This window comes from Rhynchophorus ferrugineus, unplaced genomic scaffold (assembly GCF_030347505.1).
Source record: "Rhynchophorus ferrugineus isolate W39M unplaced genomic scaffold, kcgeb_rfMv2 rfM8, whole genome shotgun sequence".
In the NCBI taxonomy this organism is placed as follows: Eukaryota; Metazoa; Arthropoda; class Insecta; order Coleoptera; family Curculionidae; genus Rhynchophorus; species Rhynchophorus ferrugineus.
Genome location: NW_027472587.1, coordinates 4928672 through 4945467, shown reverse-complemented (window position 1 = coordinate 4945467; position 16796 = coordinate 4928672). Strand labels below are relative to the sequence as shown.

Below are 16796 nucleotides of genomic sequence, written 5' to 3'. Positions count from 1 at the left end.
CCTTCAAAGAGCGTTAGTAACTACCCCGTGCGTCTCTATTAATTTAATCTCTTTTACCGACTGAGAAAATTATTATGTACTGGTAATATTGGCCGTAAATAAAAGTAATGCGATATTAACTTTCTTCAATTTTAAAAATTTAATATGAACCAACAGATTTAAGTTTATCGTGCAGAATGGGCGAGGAAAAATAATAATAAAGATGTTGGAAAAATTCAGCCTTCTTAGCTGTGAACTATGGAATTTTTGGTTTTATGTCTAAACTATAAACATAAAGTGTGTTTTTCGTTATTATTGGAAGGTATAGGAAGTTTCACTACGGGAGGGTCGATGTTGACCGCCTGCGCCGGCCATACTGTTTCGAAAACGTGTGTTTAAATTGTAAACTAATAATTTATCAATGACTGACTGACACTATGTGACATAACAAGTTAGAGGACTGAGCAGCATGTCCAACTAATATAACTTTTTTATCAAATTTACTGTTCGACGTTATGACACCAATTTTGCCCAAAATAACATTTGAAAATCATAATTATCGTATATGAATGATACCGGATAGTAATACATCCACAAAAAGTTCGCGCAGAATTTGCTTCAACTGTTTCAATGACTAAAGGATATTATATATTAACAATTTAAAAGCATTGTTATCTCTTCTAATACTGACATTATTTGACAAATAAGATATTTATATTACTTAAGAATCATATTCCATGATATATATCGGAAAATCATTACCGATTTCTTCTAAAACAAAAAAACATGACTTTCAAGAGAATTTAAAAATGTATTGGCCATTCTATACATCTTGCCCATATTTCAGGCTATTTATGGACGCCATCCCAAAAAACTGATTTTCTTTTGAACAAAACTATTCCTGGAAACATTTTCCGGGGTACGGGAAGGACGGGGTAAGGTCTGGAGAGTACGCCGGGTGCGCTAATATGTAGCAACCAAGTGCTTTCAACGCCACCTTAACCGGTTTTGCTTTATGGGACGGCGCGTTATCGAGCTGTAAAACCGTGTCTTCGGTTTCATTCTGAAGGTTATTTAGTCAATGAATTGTTCAAATTGATCATTTGTAGTCGGTAGCGATCACTGTTAACTCTTTCACCATACGACACCACTCTGGTCTCAACACATAGTATTGTCTTGCGACCAAAACGATTTGGTCTTGGAGCCGATCGGCCGGCCATGCCTGGTAATAACAGGTAACAAAAATAAATTCACTTTTTATCAACCGTCACTATTCGATACAGAAACGACTTCCGATCATACCTTTGAAGCAGCATTTCACAGAAAATTTTTCAATTTTCCATTTGCCTGTCATTTATTTGATTTGAATCGATTATTAATCGTTTCCTGGGGGTCACATTTAACGTTTCTGCCAATTGTTTTTGAGTTTGGCTTGTGTATTCATCCAATATGTCTTTCAATTACTCATCTTCAAACTATTTCGGTCTACCAGAACGTTCTTTGTCTTGCACAAGGAAATCACCACTTCTGAATTTTCGACACCAGACCTCACATGTTTTTAAGGTTAGGGCATGCTAACAGTAAGTTTCACGGTAATTTCAGTTAAGTTTTCAGGGACTAAACTTGACATTTTCAAAGATGTATAAATCTATGATGGTATTACTTACGCAAAATATACATTAAGCATATAGGTTTCAAGCTTAATGTCAGTAGAATAAATCGTAATTCAGCCTCATATGTCAGACAACACTACTACACGATACGATACTTTTCTAGAACATTCCTTGAGGAAACATTCTATATAGAGTAATCTAATACTCCATCTAATATCACTTGTAGAGTTTAGTTAGTATCGACGTTTCAAATATACTGATTTTAATATAAAAAATATACCTTTCAGAACCATTAATATTAAGTAATTAAATTTTCATCCATCTGAAAATCTTTGGAATTTAAAAGTTTGTAAATTTAATTGGAATGAAAATTTATGTCAAATGTGTTGAAACGAAAGAATTTTAAAAAGCGATATTATTTATGATCGAAATATTGCTTTAGTCCCAGAAAAAGATGGCGATTTTGCTTCAATTTGTTACTAAATAAAATACAGTTATTGATGACTAATGAAAAGTGAATATATGCTCGTCATTTTGAAACCGTTTGTTTTATCACAAGCTGCTAAAGCCGAACAAAACTATTAATGGAGGATGCGACCGACAAATATTAACACATGTGAAAATTCTTATAATTATTAGCACATATAATTAATTACTTGATTCTACCATCCAAGGCAACCCAGAAAGCAGGGAATGGACCAACGTACCAACTTTTTCGCTAAAGCTTAAGATTTTTTCGGTAGAAACACGTCAGGACAATTGAAAAGTCTACGGCCTGACACATAGATGGCGCTACTAGAATTAAATCCATATGTTTATTAGTTTGCCCTACCCCTCAAAATATGCGTGTTTAAATTTGACAGCTGTCGGATTATTAGTTTGTGAATTATAGCATTTTGAGTGAAGCAACATTAAATAAAAAGGAATTTAGCGTGTTGATAAAAATTGCTTTTTGAAGGTAAAAAATGCAGTTGAGCCAAAAACCTGGCTTGATGCTGAGTTTCCGGACACTGACCCAGGAAAATCAACCATCAAAGTTTGGCATGCTAAGTTTAGATCTGGTCAAATGAGCACCGAAGACGGTGAACTCAGTGGACGCCCAAAAGAGGTTGTTACCGACGAAAACATTAAAAAAAACACCAAATGATTTTGAATGATCTTAAATTGAAATTGGATGAAATAGCAGACACTTTAAAGATATCAATAGAACTTGTACATCATATCATTCACGAATATTTGGGTATGAGAAAGCTCTGTGCAAAGTGAGTGCCGCGTGAACTCACTTTTGACCAAAAACAACGAGTTGTTGATTCGGAGCAGTGTTTGAAGATAAAAATGGATGAAATATGGCTCCATCATTTCACTCCGAAGTCCAATCAGCGGTCATCCGAGTGGACTGCGTCTGTATTTTGGGATGCGCATAGAAAAATTTTCATTGACAATCTTGAAAAAGGAAGGACCATCAACAGTGATTATTACATAGCGTTATTGAACCGTTTGAAAGACGAAATCCCCGAGAAAGGCCGCATTTGAAGAAAAAGAAAGTGCTGCTTCACCAAGACAATGCACCGCGTCATAAGTCAGTGAAAACGACGACAAAATTCCACGAATTGTACTTCGAATTGCTTCCTCATCCATCGTATTCTCCGGATTTGGTCCCCAGAGATTTCCTGTTCTCAGATCTCAAAAGAATGCTCGCTGGGAAGAAAATTTCGTGAGGTGATGTTGAAGAGGTGATCGCGGAAACTGAGGCCAATATTGAAACAAAAGACAAATCGTACTAAAATGGTATCAAAAAATTGGGCTGTCGCTATAATCAGTGTATCACCCTTGAAGGGAATTATGTTGAAAAAAACTAATTTTGGCAAAAAATGTATTTTACTATGGTAGGCCGGGGACTTTTCAATTGACCTGTTACAATGGATAGTTAACATTTTAATCAATGCTGTCGGTAGTGATCAGTATTGACTATTTCTACAGATTGATAATATACGACAGTAACCTAGTTCGATCAGATACAGAGCTGGTCTCGCGAGCAAAGCAGCCTTTGTGTTGTGGTCGATAGTTCTGCTTCACCAGGTGATAATCTCTTGGGATTCTCAAAAAAAAATATGTTTTATCAGCCGTTGACTAGGCAACACAGCATGTTACTTGACGACTTTTCGATTTGTTTCTCTTTCAATTCATCTGGCATCTTCTTAACATATGGACCAATCTCATCGCTTGTAATTGTTTACAAATTAGGCCACATTCAACTCTTCTTCTAATTCTTTTTAAATTTGTGTTGGGACTTCATCCAATATCACTTCCGCATCTTCAAACGTTTCCGTTCAATCAGGACGTTATTAGCCTTGAAGATTGAGTTCGCCACATTTGACACATCTCATTTTTACATTTTTACATTGCACTTTTGTGTTTTAGATTATTAATAGTATTAATTTTACGCATATTGATTTTTTTGCGCAAATCAAGATGAGAAAGTAGACTGATATTTTAAGCATGTAATATCCTGAAATAGGCATATAAAACAAAAGCAGAACGTATTAATTACTTGCTGCAGTGTGTAGTTACACTGCATGTGTGCTGTAGTTTTGTCGCGTTGTTTGCATCGATCTTACACGTAACCTATAAGTAAATATATAAATATTTCTTTGTAATATTTACAGAAATGCCTTGACTAACCGTATTTAGTCGTAGAATCTAAAAGCTGAACATTATTAATAACACAAAAACATACTGAAAGTTGTGAAAACTTGTAACTTCCGATTGGCAATACTTTCAACTACATCATATTTTCGACTACAAAAAAAGGAAAACTATTAAATCTCTCAAATATTATTACTTCAAAACAAAAATGTATCACATATATATTCTATAATTACCAGTTATTTTCAATAAAATGATTGGGAATCAAAAAATGTTAACAACCATTTATTTTAAAAAATTGTACAAAACAGAATAAAATATCCTGAAACAGTGGCTTTATACTATAATAATCATAAATAATAGTGACATAATACAAAATATCTATCAAAATCTACGAACTCTTAAGATGTATATGTTTCCAACTCATTATTAATCATTACTTAAGTTATTTGACGAATTAGTTGGCACGCTATATATTAAAATTACTGTAGAAGAAGACATTTAAAACCATACATGTGATTTTAGTGAAAGTGGGTCATATCAACTCGATGGTCTATAAAAACAATAATAAAAATTAGTGATCTTAAAAAGAAGAACTATTTAATTAAGTCTAATCTATTATAAAATCACAATATTACAACTATCCAAAAAAAATCGAGCCTTAGTTATTTAGGCTTTCTTCTCTTCCTTTTTGGGCTCGTCTTTCTTAAACAATTCAGGATGTGTGTGCTCGAAATAGCACTTGTGTATCAGGTAAACGGTATCGCAAGCGTCTTTTCCCTTAATTTTACATTTCTCCACGATGGCGAGCGCCTGCTCTTTATCGGCCTGCGGTGGCAGTTTGGCCTTTACCACGTCTAGTTGGACTTCGCCCTCGTCGTTTACGAATCCGGCTTTCTGATAGAAACACTTGGTGAAGCATTTCAGGGAATTGTCGTCCACGAAGTTTCCTTGGTCGGCTTTCTCGATCAGTTCGGGGTTGACTTTGGTCTCTTCAATGCATTGTTTGCGGTTTTCCAGGATTTTCTTCTTCTGTTCCTCGGTGAATTCCTAAAAACAAGTCACGTGTTTGTAAAAATGTCAATTTTGAATATTCACTAGACGATAATGTGATGTTGCCACTAATGAGATTCGAAATTAATTTTAATATCAAAATTTATTTTAATAAAAACGTATTAATAGTTTCTATGATTCTAAAATACTTGATATGCTAATAAAGTTCGTTGATTCTTCGAGATAATTGCTTAGAAACAACCTCCATCAATTAACTACATTCACAATTTCAGTGCACATAATTGGGCAATATTCTTCGTAAAATTGTAATTAATAAAATAAATTAAGTAAAAATTTATATTTTAAATTCTTATATATCAAAATAGTCGTTATCTATCATACTTTCTTATATTCCCTGGTTCATTTAACCAATAGAATAAAAAAATAAAAACTCTAATAATAATATAATGATGGAAAAAAACTTTCATAGAACTCTAAAACTTATATGATGGGGGTGATGGTGGAAGACTTAACAAAGTGGAGAACTTAACTTAACGACAATAATAATAACAATTCAGCAATTACTGCAAGAATGTTTTTTATTAATTAGTGCTTAATTAGTAAACAATTAGTAAAATACGACAATATTACATTACTAAAATGTGTACATATCTTAAAAATAGATACATAGAGGAATTATAGTTTTCTATCATAAATATATAGTTCTGTTACTGTTATCTGGGTAGGTATAGAATTTGTAAAACATAAAACTCATTATCTCTTGAATATCAACAAAATTGTAATATGTTAATGTAAATCCTGATATCCGCAAACTAACCTGTACTATTAATATAATACTATATAAGCCTAACAACAAAAACTAAGTCAGTATTATATAAGTCTGGTTTAAAAGGAATTGTACGTATATACCTATAGTCGATAAATTATTTTTAATATTTCCTATAGTTGTTGGTTTTGCTTCCCATTATGAAGAATGAAAAACGACAAAAAGCAAACAAGTCTTAAAAAGAATCAAACACTATTAATGAATGTTAAAAGTCAATTACATTAAGATGTTGATTATAATTAAATAATTTAAACTAATTATTGGCGCTAATTTTTGTTTAATTATTGTATAATTTACAAGACACATAAATCATAATGATACTAGAGTTGGTAAAAAAAATATAAAAATTAAGCTAATAGAGGAGGCCTTATAATAAACAAATAATGCTAATGAAGGTAATATACTGAAATTGAAATGTGGTATATATATCGCATAAATCAAATATATTAAGGCATAGCAACAGCAACCATATCACTATTAAATAAAATCTTTCCTAAACTGGTTTTAAAAGAATATATGCAGAAAATTTAATTACAATAAATAGCCAACGCAAAAACCTATTTCAAACTTTAATACAACAGATTATTAATCTCGATATTTTAAATTAATGTAAAAGAACAAGTTAATTAAAATTTAATCTCGGGTAATTAAAATGCCAGATTAATATTACATAAATGAATTATATTAAAGCATAGCAAAAACAATCAAATCAAAATTACACAATATGTTTGTTAAGTTTATTTAAAAATATTTAACGTTTTAAATGATCTATTTCTGATGTTTGATAATTAATTTATAATTAAATGATGTTAATAAAGAGACAATAAGTTGAATAGACAATTAGACAGAAATCTGAATATACCGCAAAAATTATGAATAGATATATAAAATTTTAACGAAGAAGAAAAAACAAATGATGGCAGAATTCGTCAAGTGCAGTAAAGAAAAATTGGCTTTTTAGGCTGATTTAGATAGAATATATAATAATAATTAACAGGTACAAAAGCCGAAATAAAAACATTTTAAAAAAAATCTGAATTCTTAAGCGGATATAAAATAACATGTCAATATACATTTGTATCGCCAGTAATTAAAATGTAATCTAAATTATCTATTATGCTAAATACGTACAAGAGTATATAAAGTTTTAAAAAGAATAACTGGTATGATAAAATTGTTTTATCATTTATTTCTTTTTTGATTTATTTGTTTGGGTGGTTTATATACTGAAATATATAATAATAATTAATAAAAAGTGAATTATAATAAACCCGAGATGACAATTTAAAATAAATGTCGCTTAAAATATTGGAAGAATGTAAAGATTACTCATCCTGACCTCTTAAATGAATATAAAATAGGAAATTAATCTAATGATAATAATTAGTATTCTAAAAAAAAACATTGATGATAAAATCAGCTGAAATATAAACTCAATTAAAAAAAACTTTTTGAAAACAAAAAATAGTTATACTTATTAAAACATTTCCATTAAAATTCTAATCACTCGAATTGTGTGAAGCGCGTGCACTAAATAACACCGTTGCATTTACCTGGCATGAGATGGCCGACACCACGATGACCAACACTGACACTTTCAATAGTCCATTCATGTTTGATCCGCTCGCTGTCTGCAATTAAATCCACTCTACCGAACCCAATTGTTTATATATATATACGTATCGGGACTAGCGAGGTCGCGAAATTTACTGTATCTCCTCCTGTACCAGTTTGTTCGGTTAAAACGACCATTTGGGGGGATAAAATCTATTGTATTTCATATAGAGATTATGGGGTTTTACGCCGGTGATCCCCATCATCGATTCGATACGAGCGAAAGAGATGGAAGAGGCGAAATTCGGCTTTAGCGTGATTGTCGTTCGTATGATAATTACCTCTTTTTTATGTGTCGGCACGATGAAAAACAAATGTCCGAAAATACCCGAATCTCCATTTTTCGTTTGGATTTCGAATTATATCAATTTGTAAAATAAACAACTTTCATTGTTGTTTGTCGTTCCTTTAAAATGCTTTCAAGAGGATTTTTACAACAGCTGTTCGAAGCTGTAAATTAATTAATCGTTAATTCCTTTATAAATTATAGTATTTTATCAAGAAATAATAACAATCTATATAACAATCGACCTAGCGAACATTTTGCTTCCTTTTTTGAAGAAAACTAAAGCACTTAGTGGCTTAAAATTTGCCATGGTTAAAGTTTATATCGAGAAAGAATTTTTAGGGCTAATATTTTGAGTAATATGCGCTACAAATAAATATATTCTAATAACACGAAAAACGTCCAAATCAGGTAACCAGGAATAGCCGTCATATCGGTGACACAAAATATATAAACAAGCTTTTGGTGGCGCAGTGGTAAAGGCGATGGGACGGTCCTCCTACTGTTGCGATAGCCGCGGGTTCGAATCCTACCGGGGCATGGTCGTAAATTTATGTTTGGGATTGTTTAAAATTTGTGAATATTCTAGGGAAGAGTGCTAAATCCGACAAGGAATATGATGCCAGCCACGCCAGTAACCAGGCTGGGTAAGACCTGGGTAAGATGATTACTAAAGTTGGTCACTCGCCAGTCGGTAGGCTTAATGCTGAGGACAGTGTTTCGGAGCCCATGTTAAACTTTAGGCCCAGTCCAGATAAACCCATAGTTGGTAAAAGGAGACTTTGAAATATATAAAAATATATGTAAACAAACCCAGGGGCTAAGACTTTAGCTCGCCCACAATAACGAACTAGGATCCAACAATATTGGGGCTAAAGGTTTTTTTTAAGTTTATAAATTAATATACGATAGCGTCCGTTAAAATTAAGTGAATGTTTGTTTGTTAGATGTGAAACGATATTAAAACTGAAAGTGAGTGAATAAAATATTATTAAACAAAGTTATATAATTTTAAGTACTGTTTTGTGTTACTTTCATTTATTCCCGTATTTTTGGAATTATTAAAAAGTTATGGCAAGTGTTGATAAAAAACTGTTAAGAATGGTATGGTAACGTAAAGTTATCTTTTACATTTTTTGCAGAGAAAACAAATTAATGTGCCAGCTTTATCGGAAATTATATACACGTGTGAAGAAAAACCCGAGATATGTGTCAAATCGTCTGTCTTCTTAGCTTACAAGATATTTAGGTTTTCTAAGTCACTCACTTGTTTTTGCTTAGGAACTGTTATTAGGCCATATGGTTCTAGAGACATGGTATATATAATTGTAAAAGTTATTAAGGTCTTTTAAGGGGCCAGATCAAAGAGTGAAATAAATAAGCTAGGAGCAATACAATTTTATTTAACAATTTAGGTAAATAAATTAGTCTTTTAATCAACCTGTTGTATTTATTAATTTAGTAATATATATGTTAGGTGAGAAATATGGTTAAAAGATAAGGATTAAGATACCAGAAATTGATTAAAAAAAAGCAAACTAATAGATTTTTATTGTATCACATTCAAAGTAAATTGTGATTCTTCTTCTCCTTCTTCTTCTATTGATGTTCTGAGTTTTCGAGAGATAATGAAGTCTGATGATATTTATTAAGTTTTCGGCCAGAAATTCTTTCATAGTTATAGAGTGGAAAGCTTCTTTTGTGAGCTGATGCGCTCAGTGAAAATATAAAAGTTGTCTGCATAATGTCTATAACATATATCAAATGCAGCAAAACCTTTATATTTAACTTTAGCTTATCGTAGTATATCCATTACTTATTGTCGGTTACAATATATCACAAAAATATATTCCTTTTATTCTGTTTCAAACATTAAAAAAAATTCACTCCAAATAATTTTAAAAGCTCCACTTGCATCCTAATATTTAAACGCTTTTTTATATAATATATATTAAAATCGTTCATTTTGAGACACCTAAGCAAAAATACTATTTCAGTTAGTACGTAGTCTCAGTAGATGTCAATAAGAATTCCGTATATTTTAGTTGCATCATAATTGTCTTATAAATTCAATTCACCAACTGTAGTAGTATATTAAGCTTGATATCTTGAAGCACCACAGAATATAAAAAAGCATTTAAGATAATTTCAAGTGAAACAACGACAAAGTATACTAATTAATTTAAACTTCAAGCGTTATAAATGTTATACCAATGTCACTATTTTTCTATTCGAAGTAATTCAAGTCTTGAATACAGTAAGTTATTCCTTTAATTTGAGATACGATTGATTTAAATAAAAAACGTTATCCTCATTACCGATAAGTTTGAGTCAAATATTGAACACAAAATATTGATATAAAGGACCGCCCGTTATATTTATCAATCATTATTCCTCTCAACTACCAAACATTTGAACTTTGAACTGATATTAATATAAACAAGGACTTAATATCAATACTGCTTGGAACAGTAGTGATTAAAAAGACAGGAAGTCATCTATTTCGTATGTTTGGTATAGTCCATCGACAAGAGCGTAAAATCCGACAAAGAACAATCTTCCCAGATATATCAGTAACCAGGCTGCGTAAGACCGCATGTCTCCTGGGATGGCCTCGGAATTGGTCACTCGACAGTTAGTAGAAATCGAAAAAATATCGATATAACAAATATTGGTATATTCTAGGAATATTATTTAGAAATCAGGTCATGAAATATAGATATTTTTTGAAATAATTACCTGACGAAAAATAAAGGGTAATTTCTTTGCAAACCATATAGATTTGTTGAAAATGTTTCGATATATCCAAATAAAATATATCGATATATTTTTAGAGAATCGATATACCGATTCTTATTGTACAAACAAAAACATATATCATGAGCTTTATTCAATCTCCGTAAATTCATATTATACAAATGTAAATCACAATTCATCAAATAAGTACCCGATTTTTACATGATGTTAGTGCCTTTCGATGAAGTGAAATGATCCGTTATCCTGACGTATATCAAGAATATTCAATTTATATCGCCGTTCAATTTTAAGTGCTGCCCAGAATCCCTGTTTTTATTTTGTTGCCTACCTCCAATTTTATTTTTACAAAGCAACTTTTAGGGGATTTTCTAGTGTTTTCATAATAAAACAAAATGAAAATACTGTGACTGGAAATAAAACATATTGGGAATATTCTACGACAACCTAAAGGAGAGAAAACAGTCAGATTCAACAAATACAATCTTAAGAGATTCTATTTCTAAGGAACAACCTTTATATTCGTCGTATATTATTCCTTCTGATTAGTGGTTTCATCTCATTTAATCACTGCTTGGATTACGCAACAGCAGTGATTAAAAAGGCAAGAATAGATATATTGCTACGGTAGTCATAGGTTCGAATACCTATATAGCATAGTTGTAATTTACGTTTGGTATTGTCTATCGACAAAAGCGTAAAATCCAACAAAGGACAGTCATCCCAGACATATTAGTAACCAGGCGGCGTAAGACCGCCATCTCCTGAGATGTAGGAAGGGAAGGCCATGGAATATAGATATTTTTCGAAAGAATTATCTGACGAATAAATAAGTGTAATGGCTTTGCAAAACATATTGTGCAAGATATGCAAGATTGCAAGATATATCGATTCTTATTGTACATCCAAAAACATATTTCACGAGTTTTATTCAAGTCCCATCATTTTACGATATATATCGCCGAATCCGAAACCCAACAAAAAATGTCATAGACAAACAAATCAAACAAATGACCGCTATTAATAAAGCGAACGCAGACAAGGAAAAAAATCAGATGGATCAGTTTCCATAGCCAAAAAGCTGGTCTCGTTTGAAAAGTTCAGATTAAATCGTGAAAGAGAAAAAATGCGGGGTGCTCAACCGTACTTGGCTGATAATCGATGTCTCCCCTGGGGAATTTACCGATTTGATGTTGTACAACCTTATCAGGGCCAGGATTTTTACGAAGGGGTTTTTATCTCCCTTTTTTTTTGGTGTTATGGTACGGACTGGAACGGTCACATAGTTCCGCCTGGTAATGTTGGAGAACCTTGTGCCTTTCTGTAATTGATTTAATTGCAGAATAGGTTATGTATAAATACATAAAGTAATGGAGAGAAAACTTAATAGGGACCTCTAGAGAATGTAATTTATGTATAAAATATAAATATAATATAAAATACTTTGGAACAAATCAAAATTATCTCTTCTGTCTTTTCAATTTTTCATAATCGTTTAGTGCCATCAATTAATATGATCTATTAGAATTCTGCCCCTTGTTTTCTTATACTGAAAGCAAACTTTGAGTCTTTTAATGTTAAAATTTTGTTTACCTATTTTATACAGAAGTATATGGCGTACATTATTTTTAAAGATATTTAACCAAATATATGTTATATTATCGACCTAATAAACCTCAAAGACCTAATTATAGTATAATTAAACACTTTTCAGAGGCATGAGATATTGCCTTGCCTCATTTGTTCATACAGGAATATCTGGTATTGATAGTATAGAGTCAAGTTGCAACTTCTCAACTCCTGGCAATACATCCCCCATTAGTCTTTAACGTAAATTATGTAAAGCATACCCATGTTTAACCTCTTCACAATTTCCTAAAGGCTAATGAGATGGAAAAAATTAATTTATGATGAGCGCTTTAAATGATTTCTCAAACATACTAGCCGAAAGATGTATATTCCTGAATCCATGAGCTTTAATAGATCCAAAAAAATCCACTATCTTTTTTAAGTAGCCTTAAGCCAATATATTTATTTGGATAATAACACTGTAGCGACCTTGAAGCATGTCGAATTTTACATAGTGGAATAACGGTCTACAAAATACCCAGAAATGTAATCCCATATGTTGAACACGGGCGGGGTGCCAGCAGCGCCAACTAGAACCCGATAACGAATAGCTGGCAACCCCGAGACGTTTATCCGGGATGTTATTGAAGGGTATTTCCATGGATTCAGTACTCAAACATCGTTTGGTTTAGACGTGCCACCATCGACTGCCCAGGCCTCGTCGTCTCCAGGTAACACCGCTGCCATCCGTTTTATCTAATTGTATTTTTCACATTTTTTTATATAGCCAATAAATAACGGTCACATAATGTAAACACCCCTGTTTCATTTCGTTTTACCTCCATGCACCGAGCTACATCATTTACCCTAAACACATTTTTAATGAAATGAAACCCCTCGGTAGTTTTAAATTTTTAATTGATGGCACTTTAACAAATTTGTTCTTGCTTGGACCATAATATTTAAGCACTATTTAAGTCCTCAATCGCTTTGCATCAAAATTCCTAGTGTATTGAACTTCGGTGAAAACTTTCTAGAAGGCTTGCATTCAGTAGCTATTATATTATTGGAGTGGCAACTATTAAATAATTGATCCAATGATAAAAGTATATCGCCGTTTGCATAGCTTTTTTCTGAAGGGGATTAATTTTTAAATTTTTAAAAATATATATATTATATATATATATTATTATTAATATGAATAAACTTACCCTAATTTACAATAACGCAACACGCTGTAATGGTCATAAATTTCTTTGATATTTAATCCAGTCAGTTTGGGAATTTTAACATTATCAACCATTTTTGACACAAATATGCAAATATAACCTTTTTTAATTGTTACCTATAATATAATCTTCAAACAAATTCTGTTTTCATATTAATTAACATAAATATCCCTTTCTTACATAGCAATTTACAAAATTAGTGCTACACAATTATAACATTTTACTAGTAATTCATACCCTATTATCGCATTTTCGCATTGTTTGTCGATAATTTTCTATATTAAATAATAAATAATTATAGTACCTCAAAATTTTGAAAATATAATATTAACCTGAAAATTATTTCCTAACCATAACTCTTATAAAGAACAACACATGGCTGTGAAATATGTCAAGATAGTTTAGCATAAGAGCGCATGAGCAGTTCTGACCAATCAACGCGGATGCTGGGCGTCTCTTACTGTCGTCTCTAGTTGATATGTTGACAGTACACATTAATTCAACCAATTTTCGAAATATCTACTCTGTTGTGTGGCTTAAGGAATCCTAACCTCTTAAGTTATCACATACTTTGGCTTCCATATATTATTTGCTTAAGTGTCAAAAAAAAGATTCGCAAGTAAGTGCCGTTCAGAACCCCTGTTTTTTTATCTTGTTGGCTACCTCAAAAGTATTTTAACTAAGCAAAGGAAGTAGAGAAAACAGTCAGATTCAACAAATATAATCTCAAGAGATTCTTTTTCTAACGACCAACCTTCATATTCGTCGGATATTATTTCTTCTGATTATTTTGAACCAGTTTTAATTGAAGGGCACATTATATGCCCATGTAATTTGAATAATATATATGGAGTGTGTTTAATAATTTAAATCCGAAGAAAAAGATGACCTAAAAGAGACAAGTTCAGACAAAGATGCGGAGTTAAAAGCTCAAACCGAATGTTTAAGTAGGTATTAAATTTGTTGTCATTTGAAAGGTAAAAATATGATCAGTTGATATTGCAACATGAAATGAAAAATCGTGAAAATCAATAAGAGACTGGTTAATTGGAAAACTCTACCAGCTGTATTTACCAGATGTTTATTCTTGTGATTATTAATTGGTTCATTTGATGGGCCTATTTGAGATACGAAAAATATAGCGAATTCCTGCATAATATCGAAAGATGAAGAAGCATTCTTCTGACTATCCGATTTGTATGCTGCCAGAAAGTAAAGATTTTTAATAAAATGAAAAGGTCAAATACTTCATATAATATTCTAGTTTATTTTTCATAAAGCAGATCGAGCTAATTTATATACCCCATTGTTGTTAGTTAGTTATTTATACCAATATTATTATTTATTTATTAGCAATAATTTATAAGTTATAAAAAAATTTACAAAATTTTAAAATATTTAAAAAATATTTGTAAAATTTATAAATACTAAGATTAAAATATACAAGAGTTATATTGGGCAGTACGTAGAAAACTTGGGCCAAATTGAATAGTAACAAATAATATAAATAAATTAATAATAACAAAATAAATAAAAAATATTTAACAAAGACAAACACAGATTCTATATTAGTAAAAAGCATTAATTAAAACCAGTGATTAGATTATATAAAGCATGTATATTGACAGAAATAATAATTATTAACGGAAATAATAATGAAATAAATACGAAGTATACAATTAAAAATCTTATTAGTAAATTAGTAAAATCATTTAAAAATATATTAGTTTTTGTATACAAGGTAGTCTATTATAAATATTTATATTTCTTTGAACAACAAGTCACATTGTATTTTATATATATATATATATATATATATATATATATATGTATATATATATATATATATATATATATATATATATATATATATATATATATTGAAAAAAAATTGAAATAGTAACTAATAATATAAATAAATTAATAATAACAAAATAAATAAAAAATATTTAACAAAGACAAACACAGATTCTATATTAGTAAAAAGCATTAATTAAAACCAGTGATTAGATTATATAAAGCATGTATATTGACAGAAATAATAATTATATAAATACGAAGTATACAATTAAAAATCTTATTAGTAAATTAGTAATATCATTTAAAAATATATTAGTTTTTGTATACAAGGTAGTCTATTATAATTATTTATGTTTCTTTGAACAACAAGTCACATTGTATTATATATATATATATATATATATATATATATATATATATATATATATATATATCCTGTTAATATTCTGCCTGACTAATAGTGTCTAATTAACTGTACAAATATAACATTTGCAATGCTTTTAGGCCACTAAATATTTTATATATAAAATATTATTTATAATGAATAGTAATCCATATACGTATAAGGTTAACATATTGTACAATTGTTTTTTTAATTACCAATTAGCAAATAAGATTTTTGATTAGATAAATATCATTAATTTTAATTAAAAAGTAACAATTATTTATAAAGGCCGTAACAACAATATATAGATATTATATTACTCAACATATAAATATTCATAAATTGCATCAAAATAACTACAATCCAATAGACCTGAAGTTGTAGACGAACGTAAAATGACTCTTGGCTGAAAATTACCGAAACAACAACTTGACAACAATATTTACGAGGATATTATTTAATTAATTTAGCTGTTTAAAACAGATGTTGCGGGAAACCCATTATGACGTCATATTCGTAAAAATCATTTGAATTGTTAATATAAAGGTATAAAAATTTCTCATAACCTATGTTATTATCACCCTACATTAAACGTTACGAACAAAGCCAAACCAATCGAAACTCTACACTTAATAATAACAACTAATCATAATAAAAACCAATATTATATATGTTATACACGTATAAATATAGCGAGAAAGAGGAGGAGACAGCAAGAAAGGGACGTAAAAACCCATTAAAATTCAAACCTGTTTACATTGATTTAACTAAAATCAAAATATATATTATGAAACCTATTAATATTAATGTAACACACATAGAATATTAAAAAAAAGTATGATTTACCGTCATTAGAAATATCATTTAAAAAAGATGTTGTTAATTGATTTTCTCATATAATCTACAAGGTAATGAGTCAGATATAACGAAAATTAGGAGTGGAAAAATCCAGTTAACTGATTAAGCAGAAATGCAAACCAAAGTCCAAAACTACGAAATTAAGTCCACACGTGTGTATACTTGAGACAGCATATACCAGAATGTTCTTCGGCTTTTATGACACACGCAGTGCTTGTATATG

At 30.5% G+C, this 16796-nt stretch overlaps 2 protein-coding genes across 13 annotated transcripts in view; one reads left to right on the top strand and one right to left on the bottom strand.

Annotated features, from left to right (window-relative positions):
• The window catches only part of Cbp53E (Calbindin 53E), a 404419-nt gene that overhangs the window by 332048 nt on the left and 55575 nt on the right, over positions 1 to 16796 (top strand). The window lies entirely within an intron of this gene.
• On the bottom strand, positions 4508 to 7791 carry LOC143201374 (general odorant-binding protein 56d). Its single transcript, XM_076412387.1, has 2 exons — positions 7632 to 7791; positions 4508 to 5288 (listed from the first exon to the last, which is right to left on the bottom strand). Exons 1-2 carry the CDS (start codon positions 7689 to 7691, stop codon positions 4908 to 4910), a joined length of 441 nt encoding a protein of 146 aa, XP_076268502.1. The 5' UTR covers positions 7692 to 7791; the 3' UTR covers positions 4508 to 4907.

What these genes read in the sequence shown, in the direction of transcription:
- LOC143201374 (XM_076412387.1), bottom strand. Translation starts at nt 7,691, where the DNA reads ATGAATGGACTATTGAAAGTGTCAGTGTTGGTCATCGTGGTGTCGGCC. An exon ending in TGTCGGCCATCTCATGCCAG is followed by an intron (nt 5,289 to 7,631) that starts GTAAATGCAACG and finishes ACTTGTTTTTAG; the next exon opens with GAATTCACCGAGGAACAGAA.